The sequence below is a fragment of the Eubalaena glacialis genome, chromosome 19 (assembly GCF_028564815.1).
Source record: "Eubalaena glacialis isolate mEubGla1 chromosome 19, mEubGla1.1.hap2.+ XY, whole genome shotgun sequence".
Lineage (NCBI taxonomy): Eukaryota > Metazoa > Chordata > Mammalia > Artiodactyla > Balaenidae > Eubalaena > Eubalaena glacialis.
Genome location: NC_083734.1, coordinates 6,557,881 through 6,574,323, shown reverse-complemented (window position 1 = coordinate 6,574,323; position 16,443 = coordinate 6,557,881). Strand labels below are relative to the sequence as shown.

The 16,443-nt window shown below is 48.6% G+C and overlaps 1 protein-coding gene across 1 annotated transcript in view; it reads left to right on the top strand.

The window, feature by feature from the left end:
• Positions 1-16,443, top strand: part of DNAH9 (dynein axonemal heavy chain 9) — a 297,703-nt gene that overhangs the window by 268,161 nt on the left and 13,099 nt on the right. The window contains exons 62-66 of the mRNA XM_061176356.1: positions 2,460-2,587; positions 5,135-5,362; positions 9,784-9,975; positions 11,132-11,323; positions 13,177-13,347. Of these exons, the coding sequence (XP_061032339.1) occupies positions 2,460-2,587; positions 5,135-5,362; positions 9,784-9,975; positions 11,132-11,323; positions 13,177-13,347 (911 nt within the window). The remainder of the gene's footprint in view (positions 1-2,459; positions 2,588-5,134; positions 5,363-9,783; positions 9,976-11,131; positions 11,324-13,176; positions 13,348-16,443) is intronic.

Sequence of the window (16,443 nt, the reverse complement as noted above, 5' to 3'; positions counted from 1 at the left end):
ACAAAGTGAGAGAGTGGCATGGACATATATACACTACCAAACGTAAAATAGATAGCTAGTGGGAAGCAGCCGCATAGCACAGGGAGATCAGCTCGGTGCTGTGTGACCACCTAGAGGGGTGGGATAGGGAGGGTGGGAGGGAGGGAGACGCAAGAGGGAAGAGATATGGGAACATATGTATATGTGTAACTGATTCACTTTGTTATAAAGCAGAAACTAACACACCATTGTAAAGCAATTATACTCCAACAAAGATGTTAAAATAAATAAATAAACAAACAAATAAATAAATAAAAATTAAATTAAATTTTTTAAAAAAAGAAGAGAGCACATGAAAGGTTTTTCATACAAGACTGGAGAAGAAATAGCCTGCAAGTAACAAGACAAGGCTAGAAGGATGTTCCCCTTCCTCCCAGCCCCAGGGGTATGTGGAGCTAGGCGGAGGGCCACGGATGCTGTAGTGTCCTCAGAGAGACTGGAGCTCGTGGAGGGACGGCCGCCAAGATGCTCAGGGAGGTTCACAGTGTGGCCCGGCTCCTGGTGACACCACCATACGGGGTGCTGGAAGGAAGATCCAAAAGGGAAAGAGGAGCTGAAGGCAGGGGGGTGGGGGCGTGGAAGCCATAGCACATGGAATTGGAACTAATCTTTAGCTAAGCCCTCTTTTCCTGTACCCTTTGTTTGTGAACAAAGAAAAGAAGTAGGGTCTTTGTGTGCGGAAATGTCACTGAGGCTATCTAATAATCCCAGCACCTTTATCCTGTTATTTTTCTCTGGAATAAGTTGTTCATATTCTTGGCTCTAAAGCTGACATCAAATCTATTGCCAGCTAGGATTTATAGAGTTTAATAAGGGTATTTCTTGGGTTCATCTCAGTTGAATCTGTAATAACTATTCCTCACTGCAAAAAGTCATCATCTTGTTTGGTCTTGTACAGTTAAAGAACACACTATAGTTTTTTTTTAGTGCTTTAAAGACACATCCAATATTGACAGTGTTCTTTAAATTTTCTGGCACAAGTATCAAACTGCAACTTCAATTTTAGTTCCCCTGAAACGAAATTTGTTAAGTACAGACTTTTATTCTTTTTCTCTTTTAAATTTCTCCTCTTTTCTCTTGTGCACCTCACCTTCCTTGAAAAATTGCTCGACGATTCCTTCATGGTATTACACGTTTTTTGATCCTTTTGTCTAAAGAATATTATGTAATTTCTCTAAACTTTATTGGGTTGGGTAAATAGCTGGTGTCCAAGCAGAATTGGCTGCCTATATTAAGGTCATTTCTTTGTGTGAAGTCTGTCTTGGGCTTGCAGAGCAACTCTTGAGCATCAGCCTTGCTCCGGTGACCCAGCTGTGACGTGCGTTTGCGTGGCCCTTCCCTTACTCCATTCCCGACAGTGAGATACAAGCATTCACACCTACGCAGCCAAGCCCCTTCTTGGCTGGCCTCTTGCCTCTCTTCACTCTAATTCGTGAATTAGACGAGAGTAAAGGTTCTATGTGGTGGGAATAACAGGGAAGAGGTTCATATGGCATAAAGTACAGGAAGCCAAACTACCCGAGTCCTGCCCCTCTTGGCCTCACCTCCCAGTAAGCTTCCAGGGAAAATATATATTATTATTAATATGTTCAGGGGACGAAACATGTTAGACCTGGCCACCCCCACACGCTTGCTACTCTTTGAGCCTTTCCCTCTCTAGGATGGTGGCCCAATGCCTGGTCTTCAAGTGGAGGCTGCACAGAAGGGCAGCCGCACATGTGCCCACTCTTGGGGATGCCAACTGAAAAAAAAGCATGATGTGAGAGTTGTGAGTTAAGTTTTATTGGGGGCAAAATGAGGACTGCAGCCCGGGAGACAGCAACTCGGAGAGCTCTGAGGGGCTGCTCCAGAGAAGTGGGGGAGGTCAGTATGCATGTGGTTTTGGTGAAGCAGGGGCATGCAGTCAGGCACACGTGTTGGCAGAAGAGCAGACGTCACCATGAAGGGCTGGAGTGCTTTTCTAGATATGAGGACGCGTAAGAACTGGGCTCGTAAAATCTTCTCCTGAGAATGTCTAACTCTCTGAAGGCCTGTTCTGCCAGTTCCTCCCAGAGCACAGAGTGCCTCATTCCTGGTCTCCACCCTGAACTCCTTTCATAGGGTGTTGAAGGTCAGCGGCTACAGTAGCTAGTGACTTAATCCTTGTACAGGCAGATGGCAAGTGCCAGTTTTTAGTTGGCAGGGATTAAGTGAGGAGGGAGGGGTGAAGCATTTTGTCTAGACAAGTGCTTCCTTCTCTTTGGGAACAAAAAGCTGGAAGATGCAGCAGCCCCGCCCCGTGAAGGAAGAGGGTCCGTGTGTGAGGTCGGGGTGCACGGCTTCCCGCAGCCTGCAATGGGGGAGCCGCGCGGAGGTGTGCGCTTCCTGGTGAACACTCAATGGCATTAGAGGCAATAATGACCACTCCCTGCCCCTTTTAGGTAGAAAACTCGGATATACCTTCAACAACCGGAACTTTCACAACGTGTCTTTGGGCCAAGGACAGCAGGTGGTGGCTGAGGCTGCGCTGGACCTGGCTGCCAAGAAAGGCCACTGGGTTATTTTGCAGGTACGCCCCCTCTGCCCTGCTGGGGTCACTCTTGACCCCGTCCCTGGCTCGACCCCCGCAGGCCCTGGGCCGCCTTTCCTTCCGTGCCCTCGTCCCTGACCTCCCAGTCTTCTCCCTGCAGTCCCGCCCCGTGGGTTCTGCCCCTCACCCCTCCCTCAGTACTCTCCCTCGCCCCCCGCTCTCTCTGGTTTCACTGGCACCCCGTCCAGAAGGAGGCCTGTCCTCACAGCGCTGCATGCTCAGGAGGCCGGCGCTCAGCTGGAGGCCGGATCCAGTGGCGGCAGCCGATCTCTTCCCAGGCGTTCCGTGGAGCTCTCCTCTGCTCTGCCTTTCCGCGTGTCACGTGTCACAGGCTCTTCATTACACGCGTGACTAGAACGCCACACGTGTAACCAGGACTGAGCCTCTTCACTGAGAGTTCATGCTGGGGTCGGGAATCTGGAACACCTACTGTCGTAGGAATACCTACAGCACTTCTTGTACATGTTTCTCTAAACATGTACAAGAAGTAAAGGCCACCCCTCCCGAATCACGCCCTGTCCTCTTGTTCCTGTTTACGAGCTTGCATGGATCCTGGGGCTGCCGGGCGCAGAGCAAGCGGCTGACTCCTCTCTTCTCCCGCAGCCACCTCTGGGAGGGCACCCGTGGCCACGTGGAAACCACTTACGCTATGGCTGTGTCCTTCACTGCATTTTCTTGGGGAAAGAGACATTCCTTATTTACCTTTGGCACCCAGCACACTACCGTGAACACAGTAGACACTCAACCAAAGCCTGTGGGGTAAAAGAATCAATGAAGAAATCAGTGAAGGAAGGACACATGGAAAAGCCAGTCGCTCCCCTCCCATCTGGCTTTGATTACCGAGAACTTCCTCTGTCTCCTGATGACTCACTGTACACTTCGTGCTGTTGGGTTTTCATCCTTAATTGTCCCATTATTTATTTGGAGCCTAGCAGCAGAGGGATCTGCTATTCCCTGGGACGCTTTTCCAGAAACAGTGGGAATCTAAGGAGGAAAGAGAATGACAGTGGGGTTCCTGCTTCCTCCCACTGGATCAGCTCGGTGCTGGGAGGGTGTGACCTCCCCAACTGTCTCAGGCTCATTTGCCAAAGAGACCCCCTTCTGGGCACTAGCACCTTCAGGAACCCAGCCCCCCGGACAGTGAGCAGAGAGCGTTTCTTCCCCCTGGTACCTACCGGCTGCCCTGATGTGGTTTCTGAGAGACCTCCAGGATGAAACTCAGAAGCTGGGATTCCTGAAGCAGTGGCAGAGTTTCTCACTGTGGGCCGGTGGTGGTGCTGCCTGTCTCATCGAGCCCTGGCTCTCCAGGCAGCCAGCAAACTCTCCGCTCCCATAGAGTGATGACAACTGACTTCTTTCATTTAACAAAGTTTCATTTCAGCAATCGCTACTAACTCTTGCATAGCATTGCACAGTATACAAAGCCCTTTCAAATCCATTACCTTTGGTTATTTGCAGCAACCCTGGGAAATAAGTATGGAAAATATTATTGTTATTTCTCTTTTCATGGAAGAGAAAGTAGCACTCAGAGACCAGATTGCTGTGGCCCAAGCACTGTGCTCTGTGCCGATCTGTGTATTTAAAGCTCTGCAGGCAGGCTTCCTCAAATATGTATCAAGGAGCTTTTATCTATCCATCATAATGAAACATATTGCAATGAAGCAAAGTGACTATCCTTGCTAGAGTGAAAAGTGCATGCTGCAAGGTAGTGCTAAGAAATGAATGTCGTTTTACACAGACAGACAGACAGAAAGGGATTTTGTGGGGGGAGGAGAAGGGCTCAAAGACCAGACAGAGGAGCTTGGGCTTGTAGTAGGAGCTTTCCCTGTCTGGGAGCAGCAGTGTCTCAGTGTGTTTTAGGAAGATAAGTTTGGCAACAATTAGCAGAATGGTTTCGAGAGGGGCAGGGGAGGAAGGAAAGCTAGCTAGAAGGAGTTTAAATCAGTGCTTTTCAAGTCTTAGCATGCATACAAATCACTGGAGGATCTTATTAAAATCCACTAATTCAGTAAGTCTGAGTCTGCATTTCTAACTGGCTTCCAGGTAAGGCCAACATTGCTGATCCGTGGGCCCCACTTTTGATCAAAGGCTCAAAAAAATCCAGGTGTCAGATATGGGGATCTGGATTTGGAATATAACCACACATTAGACCCTTGAAGTGTGGCCCCCAGACCAGCAGCAGCTGCGGCATCACCCAAGAACTTGTTAGAAATGCGAGCCCTCAGGCCCCACCCTGGACCACCTGCATCAACCACTCTGGGATGAGGCCCGAGAATCTTTGTTTCAACAAGCCCTCCAGGGGATCCCGATGCCTGGTCAAGTTTGAGATCCTTGTGCTAGAGAGACTTAGGACACCGAGGGAAAGGATTGAATTGCAGGATACAAGGGGTCCCCATTACTGGGAACCCCAAGACTCATGCTGGGATGTGATTTGTTTGAAGGTAAGGCCAGGTCCCTCCTCAAGCCGCCTTCCTGATAATTGTTTAAGCAGATGTCTGTAATCAAGGGGTCCTTCCTTCCCCCCAGAACATCCACCTGGTGGCCAAGTGGCTCCATACCCTGGAGAAGAAGCTGGAGGAGCACAGTGAGAAGAGCCACCCAGAGTTCAGGGTCTTCATCAGTGCGGAGCCCGCGCCCTCCACTGAGGGCCACATCATCCCCCAGGGCATCCTGGAGAACTCCGTTAAGATCACCAACGAGCCTCCCACGGGCATGCACGCCAACCTGCACAAGGCCCTGGACAACTTCACTCAGGTAGAGGGCCCTGGGAGGGAGGGGAGAAGAGTGCCCCGCCTCACAAAGAGCAGATTCCCCGGGTGGGAGAGTAGCACACAGCTGGGGTGGCGGGGGGGACCGACTGGAGCAGTGCCCGGCGTGGGCGAAGTGTGTCCCCTCTGCAAGTGACCTCCAGCCAGTGCCCGCCGAGTGCAGCTCTCCATTCCCAGATACACCTGGGGGAGCCAAGCTTAGGGTCTTTCTTTGGCAAGAGGTGTAGGGGAGCTTTCTGCACATCTACAGGCTAACTGAATGCTCCAAGATGGAGAAGGACAGAGTGCTGCACATCTAATTGATATGGTGCACTGGTCACACACTTATTAGCTAAACACACCGTCTTCAAGCAGGGGGCTGACGCTCTTGTTCAGATGACGTCTGCATGCATCTCGAGGATCAAGGGTTCAGATAATCCCGGCAGCAGGCGGTGGGGATCCAGACTGGAATGTAACCGCGTGTTAGACTCACAAAGCGCGGCCTCCACACCAGCGGCAGCAGCATCACCTGGGCACTTGATAGGGATGCAAATTCTCAGGCTCCACCCTAGACCGAGTGAATTAGACTCTCTGGGGTGGGGCCCAGGCCTCTGGGCTCTAACGAGCCCTCCAGGGGATTCTATCCAACAGTCGACTTGGAGAACACTGTGCTAGTGAGACTTAGACTATCCAGGCATGGGGTTCAAACGCAGGCTACTACATGACTGGAATCTCTGTTACTGGGAACTCCAAGACTCGTGTAGTGGAGCATTTATTCAAAGCCAAGGCCAGGCCCATGGGTGTATAAAGTACCGCCGTATATACCTGTATATAAAGTACCGCCGTATATACCTGTATATAAAGTACCGCTGTATATACCTGTATATAAAGTACCGCCGTATATACCTGTATATAAAGGAGCGCTTGCCAAGTCTGCCGCTCAGGCCTCTTGCGTCTTCTCAGGAAGGCGTCCTTTCTGGTCGCTTCTCCTTTGGGGAGTTCCACCCTTCTGGGAAAGGGAGTGTGCAAAGGTGTGAACACCAGGAGGATGGGGGCCACAGGGCCCACCTAACGTCCATCTGCCACTCTGGCCTCGGTGGAGTCCAAGGGCAGGGTTCTAGGATGGGTCCTCCCTGACATCATCCTGTCATAACACCAGCGGGCCTCTAGCTTCACAGAACCCATGCTGAAGCTCACCACAAGCCCCAGATAGGTCATCTAGGTAGGCTGAAACAGGCCATCCAGCAGGACAGCCATTCTAGCGAGCCCAACGTAAAGCACCAGGGGCAGCAGCCCTTTGGGATTGAAGGTAAAATGAGATGAAGACCATGTGTCAGCCGAGTCTCAGGAGATTTCACTGACTGTTTGATACCCTCGTAGCAGCAGAGCAAAGGCCAACTTGCAGGGAAGCTTCCCCGGGATCTGAGAAGCGAAACTTATCCAGCCCCTCCTCTTCCACTCACCTTTCCAACCCAGCTCCAAAACGCCCACATAATCTGGAGTAGAGAACAGGGGAACATTACCAGGAGACCCCGGATATTTTACCTTGCCATTTTTCCTACAAAATACCTTCCCATTGCAACATGGTGCAGAAGGCAAGGTGCTTTTTTGTCCGGGGGCATTTTCTTTTCTTCTTTTTTATTTTTTCCTAAATAGGTCTTGACTTCTAGGCACTCTGTACCAGAGGTCAAAACTTCTCAGTTTTCTAGATTTTATATTCCATGTAGGGGAAATAGACATTCTTAACTTTGAAATCTACAGACTTCTTTACAGGAGGTTGTAGCTGGTTCCAGGCAAAGACATTTTCGCCCTGAAAAGGCATTGGGACCATAGCTCAACTGATGGGTGGATAAACAAAAGATGGTGAATCCGTACACTGGAACGGTATCTGGCAATAAAAACAAAGCACTGATACATGCTATAACATGGGTAAACCTTGAAAACATTATGCTAAATGAAAGCAGCCAGACACAAAAGTTCTCATATTGTATGACCCTATTTATCTGAAATGTCCAGAATAGGCAGATCTGTAGAGACAGAAAGCAGATTAGGGCTTGCCCGGGGCTGGGAACGTGGGAGAATGGAGAGTGACAATGCATGTGTATGTGGTTTCTTTTCAGGGTGATTAAATAGTCTAAAACTAGACTGTGGTGATGATCACACAACCCTGTGAATATGCTAAAACCACGGAAGTGTATACCTTAACTAGATGAAACGTGTGTCATGTGAATCATGTCTCAGTACAATTCAGTGGAAGAATCTTTTCAACTGCTACTCACCAGAAAAAAAGGAAAAAAAAAAAAAAGGCATTGAGTAGCACGGCAACGTGAATGCATGTAACGCCACTGAATTAATTCAGAATTCAGAAAGGTTAAGATGGTAACTTTTATGATATGTATATTTTACCATAATTTTTTTTTAAAGTTGGGGAGGGAGGAAGACATTAGGGTGCAGCTAACCTGCTCTCCTGAAGGGTACAGTGGTAGGGAGTCCCCAGCTCTCCTGCCTTGAGGGTCCTGGACAGAGCCAGGGAAGGGAGCAACAGCTGCTTCACATGATATAGCTTCTAATAATTAATATTATAAAACTATGCCTCTGGGGGATTATTATCATCTACAGCTACACCCGGCTTCATCTTCTCAGCCTCCCCATGGGCCCTCGACCTTGGGCTTAACCCCCTGCAAGCCTAGTCTAGTCTGACAGTCTTGGTTATCAAGCAACTGGGAAATATATCCCAAGAGAGGCTGGCTTTTCCTGGAACGTCCCTTCCACAACTGTTGGTGTTTGGGCCACTTATAGCCCTCTTCAGTAACTCATTCTGAGGAAGAGGGATAGATTTATGAGTGGATTCATTGTTCACAAGAGTTTTAATTGTTTCCTTCTGCATTTACAAGTGCCCTGGAACAGTGGCCTGGTTTATACGCCCTGTGATTCACTCTGTGCCTTCAGAGCCCTAGTTTAACCATTTATGGGACAAATTGCAGAACTGAGCTCTTTTTATCACTGCTTCCCTGACCCCTGTGCCGTTCGGGGGTGATTATTTCACTCTGACCTTCATGTGAGTATACACTGTCAACCAGCTTCAGCAAGTGTGGCTTCTTGTCTGTCTGCTTAAAGGCATTTTTCAGCAGGACTCGATTTTCCACATGTCAGAGGTAACACAGGAAACACCCTACATGTCTGCAGAGAGCAGCGCTGCCCAAAAAGCAGCTATTATGTTCTTGCTTGCACGAGGCAGCGACTTTGTCCTCTGTCCCACCTCTGACCTTTCACATCTGTACCTTCAAGGCAATATGGTACCCAACCAAGGCATCAGAGTGACCCCCACATATCCAGAAAGACAGGGAGACTGTGTCACGGGTTCTCCATGGAAAAAATCAGACCTACCAGAAGCTTAATCTCTCTTGCCTTCTCTGCTTCTCCTCCCCATGTAAGCAAAGTCTAAGGGCCACTTCTTAGAAGAAATGCCAAGGCTGAACTCAGTCCAGTTTGTGTGAGCTTTCACAGTGCCTCTCGTGGGCTCTACCTGCAACATCTTGCTCCTTCCTGAACAGAGAGGAGCTCACTCAGAGGACATGCTTAATTCCAAAGAATCCAGGGCTCTTGTCCTAAGGGCCCTTCACAATGCAGGCTTTCCTCTCCCCACCATCATCACCATCCCCCTTAAAGTCTAAGCGCAACTCCACTGGCTTCCTCTGGACTCTCTCTTGCTCCCCTTTTCTTCCATCTGTCCCGTCTTTCATCTTCTCTGCATGAGGCGCGCCGTCTCCCCCGCCTTATGCTTTGCAGTCAGGACCCCTAGGAGGTCTTGCTTCTGCAGCTACAGTCCGATCACCCCTGCTCTGCTTCAGAGGAGACATTCGGATGTGAAGGGCAGGGCACGGCACCCCTCAGCCTCTTGTGGCTCCAACTCCCACCCCCGCCCCGCTTCCCGCAGCTCCCCCAGCAGATGAGCCGTGGATTCTTCAGTCACACAGGCAGTAATTACACCTACTAAGATTCCGTGATGGGCAAGAAAAACATGGCAGGAAGGAGGGAAATCAGAGATGATGCTGTGGGAGTCCCCTCCCACCTCCCAGCGCAGAGTGCCATTAACAGGACAAACACGATGCTCCCCTGGCCGCCACCCCTTCTTCCGTTAGCTGTGCTTGGGAACCTCATTAGCACATGCATGTGTGTGAACTTGAACTGTAAACCAAACCCCGTTACAAGCTGAATCTAAACCTTAGCTCTGATTCTAAACTAAAACCCAGCCCCTCTGCAAGGTCCCCTCAAACCCGATTCCATGGCTGTCCACAAAGCAACCCACAGTCCTGCTGGAGCTCAAAGCCTCACGGGAACACAGCAGCCCTGCCATCCTAACCCACAGCATGGCCTGCCCTGCACCATGACAGCTCTGTGCTAACACGGAGCAACATTTCCTTTCAGGACACCCTGGAGCTGTGTTCCCGGGAGACAGAGTTTAAGAGCATCCTCTTTGCGCTTTGTTACTTTCACGCCGTGGTGGCAGAAAGAAGAAAGTTTGGGCCCCAGGGGTGGAATCGCTCCTACCCCTTCAGCACTGGGGACCTCACCATCTCTGTGAACGTGCTCTACAACTTCCTGGAGGCCAACGTGAAGGTAAAGTTTCCCGCGGCGCCGGGTGGCTCGGGAGGGCACCTCTGAGAAGGATGATGTGGCATCAGCACGGCCAGAAAGGGGCGTGCTCACCAGGGCAGGTCTACACCCTCCCCAAGGGGAGTGAGCAAGTGCAAGTTTACCACAGGGGCAACCCCAGGGCCAGTGTGAGGCTGAGGAGTGAGTACCACCCGGCAGGGGGGGCGGCCAGGAAAGCTCAGGACGCCCAGTTAGTGCCTCACGCCTGGGGTGAGCCACCCCGTTGGTGTCAGTCTCAGGGCCCCCCAGACCACCCTGTGTGCTCCCAGCGTTGCAGGGGGTGGTGATCGGCAGGAAGAGACCCCACACTCACCTGACACAAACTCCCAATTTAACTCGCCAAGGCAGACCTTCTCGTGCACGCAGCTCCTTGCGTAAGCACGGTCTTGCGGAAGTTAAAGAAGCTAAACTCTGGCTACACCTCGCCTCCTTTCTTCTCTGTCTGATGTCTCCATCCTACAAAACACACTGACAATCCACGCTCTTCCACTTAAGGGGATGTTTACACCATAAGGCTCTTCTGGTTCATGGACCAAACACAGCATCCTCTGGGGGACAATGAAGCCAGCCCAGAAGCAGTGCCTCTGCCTCCAGTTCCAGGGTCCTGGGAAGCCCACCACACAGCACACCAACCCTTCACCTGCCGCGGCCACGAGGCTTTCTCCAGGTGGCTTCCATCCCTGTCTCTAACACCCATGAACTTGTGTGCTGTATTTCATTCACTTTGAACTTTCCAAGGAGACGTTTAATTAATATGCTAATTAATGGCAGGAAATGGGAAAAGTACCCATGTCCTCGCTTTCCTCCGTTGGACACTGGCGTGATTAAAGGACCCATAGGTAGAGACTGACTTCACTGCCACAGTTAATGACTGTGAAAGAGGGAAGGCATGTGTGCGAGAGTGCTGGCGTCTTACCTCTTCTCACTCTTTGATGTAATTCCTCCAGAGTTTAATGAGCTCCCACATGTGCCCGAGCCCGCTGGGCACCAGGGGAGCTTGGATGAATAAGACGTTGTTCCTAATCTCAAGAACCACCCCATCTTGTGGCCCACGCTCTGTCCACACATCGGGCCATCCCAAGGCCTGCGTGGATATCTTCCTTTCCTTCCCGTCTCTCAGGTCCCCTATGATGACTTGCGCTACCTCTTTGGTGAGATCATGTACGGAGGCCATATCACTGATGAGTGGGACAGGAGACTCTGCAGGACCTACCTGGAGGAATTCATCAAACCAGAAATGCTGGAAGGAGAGCTGTCCCTGGCGCCAGGCTTCCCCCTCCCAGGCAACATGGACTACAGTGCTTACCACCAGGTAGGGACCTGGGTCTCTCCCCGAAGGGCTGGAGATGCGCATGCAGGGCCGGGGAAGGCCAGCTTAAAGAGCTGAGCTCACATCCAGCATGGCTCTCAGCCTGTTCAATTTGAGAGCTACTATAGGATTTCTAGCCTCAAATTAGTGATAAAGTTGAACTTTTAGAGATCTTTTTATTCTTGATGTTTAGTTCAATAATTCTATTTGGTGCTCTTTTCTACAAACAACATCTCGGGCATTTATTTGATTGTTTTCATTCAGGATATTGACACAACCATTAGGAGCAAAAATTCAGGTAAGAACTTAGCCAACTTTTGGTAAAGATTATATTAGTGGTTCTAAATATCTTCAGAGGGACATGATCTTGTGGGCAGATCACTCACCCCTCCTATTCTCTGTTGGTTGCTATGAACACAGACACACGTACACATACCAAGAAAACATTCTCATGGAGTTTTTTCATACTATCACTTTGGGTTTTCATTTTACTATTACTTCAGCTATTTTTAAGATGTGCATCTTTGCCTATTTACCCTACCATGAAAATGTATTAAAAAGGAATTCAAACAAAAAAACCTTTTTTGTTGCTTGACTTTTGAACATTCCTAAAAGAACTCTTGAATACCAAACTTAAGGGAAATACTGGTCATAGGAACATTAACTACAAGCTTTAAACAAATTTTTAATTGCTAAAATTTAAGAAGGTAAGTCATAAAAGTCATTTGATCCAGAAAAACTAGGCCTATGAGAAGAAATTAAAAACAATAATTCTCTTGAAAGTAAATAAAAGAATTTTTTAAATAAACACTTTGAAGGCCTTAGCCAAGAAAGTTGTGCAAGAGCGTCCCCTACTGTGGAACAAATGCAGGTGATGGGCAATGATAACATGGTTTGCACATTTCCAGATGACTTCGGTAGAGTTCCCCTTTCTCCATACCTCTCTTTAATCTGTCAGTAGATGCTTATAGGGCTTACCAGGAGTCCAGGAGTGTGCTGGGTGCTGGAAGAAATGCAAAAATAAACACGCAAATTTGCCTTTAAGGAATGAGCCATCTTTTACTTAGACTAGATGTTACTAACACCAAGAAATCATCAATGCTAAACTTGAGGGATATTTTTTTGCTGTAATGGAGAGAATTGGCACAGAGTGCTCAGAAACATTTGGAGAAGGAAGTGAGCTTTACATGCTGGGGAGGATTTTTTAGGGATGGCAGCCTATGGCCCACCACAACTGACCACAGAGATGTGGTGTTTGGAGACACATTGTTTTAAATGTTTTTGATTCGAATGCTTTCTGCCAGAAGCAAAGCTCACTTCATCCTACACCAGGATTCACACATTTATTTTGCATACATGGTCCCATGTTTGCATTCAGGTTTATCATCCCTGATTTAAATAAACAGAGGGGAGAGAAAAGGAATTTAAGCGGGGAGGGCTGGGTAAAATTACCAGGCAGGAAAAGTATTTCTGAGGGACTCTGAGAAGTCCCCCTTGTGTGTGGAGGGACAGGTGTAGGTCAGGGCGCCGTGGGAGGGGCTGAGATTGGAGATGGGTAAAGTCAGCTAAGCTTCCCCCAAAAGCATGAGCTCATGAAAGTGGAGGTTCTGGAAAACCAGCCGGGCATACACAAACGGACGGTGTAAGGATGTGCCCTAACAGGTGGGCAGCACGCTGAGGTCGGCCCGCATCGGTGAGTGGCGTCCACCTGGAGCAGGGTCCACCTGGAGGGCCAGCGGGGCCCCGGCGTCTGAGGCCTGCTCCGGCCCACTGACTGCCGGGCAGAGGACTAGTCAGGTGGGAGATGGGAGACACGTCTCGTTGGTTTTCAAGTGAGCCTGCCCTTGACTTTTTAGTACATCGACGCCGAGCTGCCCCCAGAGTCGCCGCATCTCTACGGCCTCCACCCGAACGCGGAGATCGGCTTCCTGACCCAGACTTCGGAGAAGCTCTTTCGCACGGTGCTGGAGCTGCAGCCCCGGGACAGCCAGGCCGGAGGTGGAGCGGGGACCGCAAGGGAAGAAAAGGTATATGGAGGGGTTGCCCGAGATATTCTGGGGAGCCCAGGACTGCCGAGGTCGCCCTTTCTCCCGCCGGCCGCGTTGGGCTCCACAGCGCAGACTGCACGGCGTACATCTTCCCCGCGCATGGCTGGTCCAGCCTCGCCGCGCCGACCCTTCGCCTCCGAGGGACCCGCCGCAGTCACGTGGCCAGGCGGGCCCTCGGGGTCCCTGGTAGGACGTCCCTGCCGCTGGGTGTGGCAGTGATTCACTCGTCCCCCCAAAGGCAGGTTTTATTCCGTTTGTCTGCCAAAGTGAAGAAAGGGCAGAGCTGAACAATCGTGGTTTGGGAACCTCGAAACGGACCTCATGGTTCCTTTCCCAAACTAGGTAATTATGGGTGGGGAGCTGTCCCTAGACACCCCGCCGTCACTCCGCCAGCTAGACGCTCCTCTTTAAGACGAAAATGCCGTCTCTTTGTGGGAAGGACAGTTAGTCCCCGAGTCTCCTGACGCACAGCTAGTGCTACTAAGCACAGGACTTCCCGAAACTTCAGGAAGGTGCAGGGGAATTGTTGGGTGGAAAGGCAGAGGAGGGTGCCGTGTGGGTGTAGGGTGACCAGAGGCAACCTGAGAGCTCTGTTCCTGGTGAGGGCGCAGCAGAGGGCAGAAAAGGAAGGGGCTCAAAGTGAACCTTCTCTGTGATGCTTTCCTAAGGCAAGGCAGTTCAGTTTCCAACAGATGCGTCTGCTTCACCCCACCTCCCCTCCAGAGTACTACCTGGGTTCCTTTAGTTAGAGGTTCCCTTGTTACAAGGAAACATACTTGGAAGATGAAGGATTAAAAAACCTGGAGAGTTATCGAACTTTTAGGCTTCAGGGATTGATTTTAGGAAAACAAACTGACTGATAGTAAAGGAGCTGGATGTTTGTTTAAAGGTATGGAGTGATGTCATTAAAATGAGTCTCAAATTTTAATATGCCTCGGAATGAGCTAGGGAGCATCCGATTCTGGGATCTGGGGTTTTAGGCCCAGGAATCTGCAGCCCAGCGATTGTGATGCAGGCGAGCCTACTTTGAGAAAGCTGCTGTTTTACTCTTTGATGCATAGGATATCATTTGAGAACAAAAGGAAGATAAGAAAGTTTATGTTGCCCAGAATCCAAACTACCTAGTATCAAAAATGTTCCTAGCTTAAAAATGAAAAGGCTGGGACTATGTGAGTAATAGGCTTAGGATTCTTCGGGCAGCATTAAAGGAAGCTTCTAGTTCTTGTCATTTCCTTATCCCCTTCTTCTAACCACTTCAAGAAATGGGGTGTGTGTGTGTGTGTGTGTTTGTGTATGTCAGAGATGAATGAAGTACGATCACTTGCCAAACTAGGAGAACCCAACTGCAACACAGATACCGGGAAGTGGGCAGATTTTGCTAATATACAGTTATTACCCATGGAGGAAAAAGAAGGAGAGAGAAGAAGAGGGGAAAGGGGAAAAGGACACAAAAGAAATTCACGTAATAATACAAATGGCCAAGAAAAATAGTAAAATATTCTCAACATCGCTCATAACTAAATGGAGTTAAGTGAAATATTATTTTTCACACAATGGTAAAATTTTTTAAATGTGAGGATATCCAGTGGTGAGAACATAAGAAAAGATGTACTCCCATCTCTGTTAGTAGAGGTTTAAATTGTAGAGCAATTTGACAATAGCTACTAAAGTTTAAAATGTTCATATATTTTACTCATAATTCTATTCCTAGGAATTCAACCAGTGGAAACACTCAAAAGGGCACAGATGTTATGATATATCTCTTTATTGCAGGCTAGTTTATAGTAGTAGAAATGATAAACAGACCAAATACCATCAATAGGGGGATGACTCAATAAATTATGCTATGCCAAAACAGTGAAATAATATATACTGTTAAAAAAACAAGGTAAATCCATAGGTACTAACAAGGGAATGTGTTCAAGATATATTATTAGGTGAAAAAAGCAAGCTGAGGGACTTCCCTGGCGGTCCAGTGGTTGAGACTCTGAGCTTCCACTGCTGGGGGCATAGATTCTGTCCCTGGTTGGGGAACTAAGATCCCGCAGGCTACATGGTGTGGCCAAAAGAAAACAAAAACAAAACACAAAAAAAGCAAACTGAAAAATCTGTGTATATTATGATTCCATTTGTGATAGATAGAAAGAGAAGGAGGTGGGGAGGGAAGGGAGAGTGATGGAGGGAAGAGAAGCAGCAAGGCAGGAAGGAAGATATGGCAGACGTGATAAATATGGGGATGGATGGATGGATAGATGGATGATAGATGGATGATGGATAGATAGAGTCATATGCATTGAAGGACACCTGCAGAAATTATAAACCAATAATTAACAGTGCTTTTTTTCCCCCTTTGAAGGAAGAGGCAAAATTGTGGGAGGATTTTGCTTTTAATATCAGAGGAATCTGTAATATTTAGATTTTTATGATAAGCATTTATTACTTTTCCAAAAGGAAAAAAAAAACAGAGGTGTTTGCTTGTGGAAGTAAAGTAGACCACATCCCTTGGCATGCACTGCTCCCATCTGAAGTGTCCTCTCTATGTCTGTGGATTTGCTCCCTCCTCAGGCAGGGTCCCCAAATCCCCCAAGGCCTGATCAGCGACGGAAGAGAACTCTGTTTCCCCATGTTCAATGTGTTTTGAAACAGTAGCTCCAGACTATCTTTTCATTTCTTTGTGAATAATGTCCAAATGGCAGCTTGCTGATACAGGGCTGTTTCTTCAAATCCATCTCCAGAGACAGAACTATGATGTAGTTTTAGCCATTTGTCTTCTGTCTCAGCAGCAGCTCCCAGGTACTGTTAAAATTCCATTCCAGTTTTTGCTATGACAGCACCAGAGACCCATTTGTGACACGGTAATGAGTTTTTACTTTCTTTTTTTCTAACATCGGCTCTTTTCCTAGATAATGTATTGTCTGTTAACAATACAAGGCAAAATTAATATTAATAATCCTGTACATGTATAAGGTCCTTTGTAGCTTTCAGATGCTGCCACATTCATCACCTCTTTTGGTTTGATCTCTTTACCAGCCCTGGGAGTTGGTGGGGGAGGGGGCAGTGGAGAAAGTTGCTCTT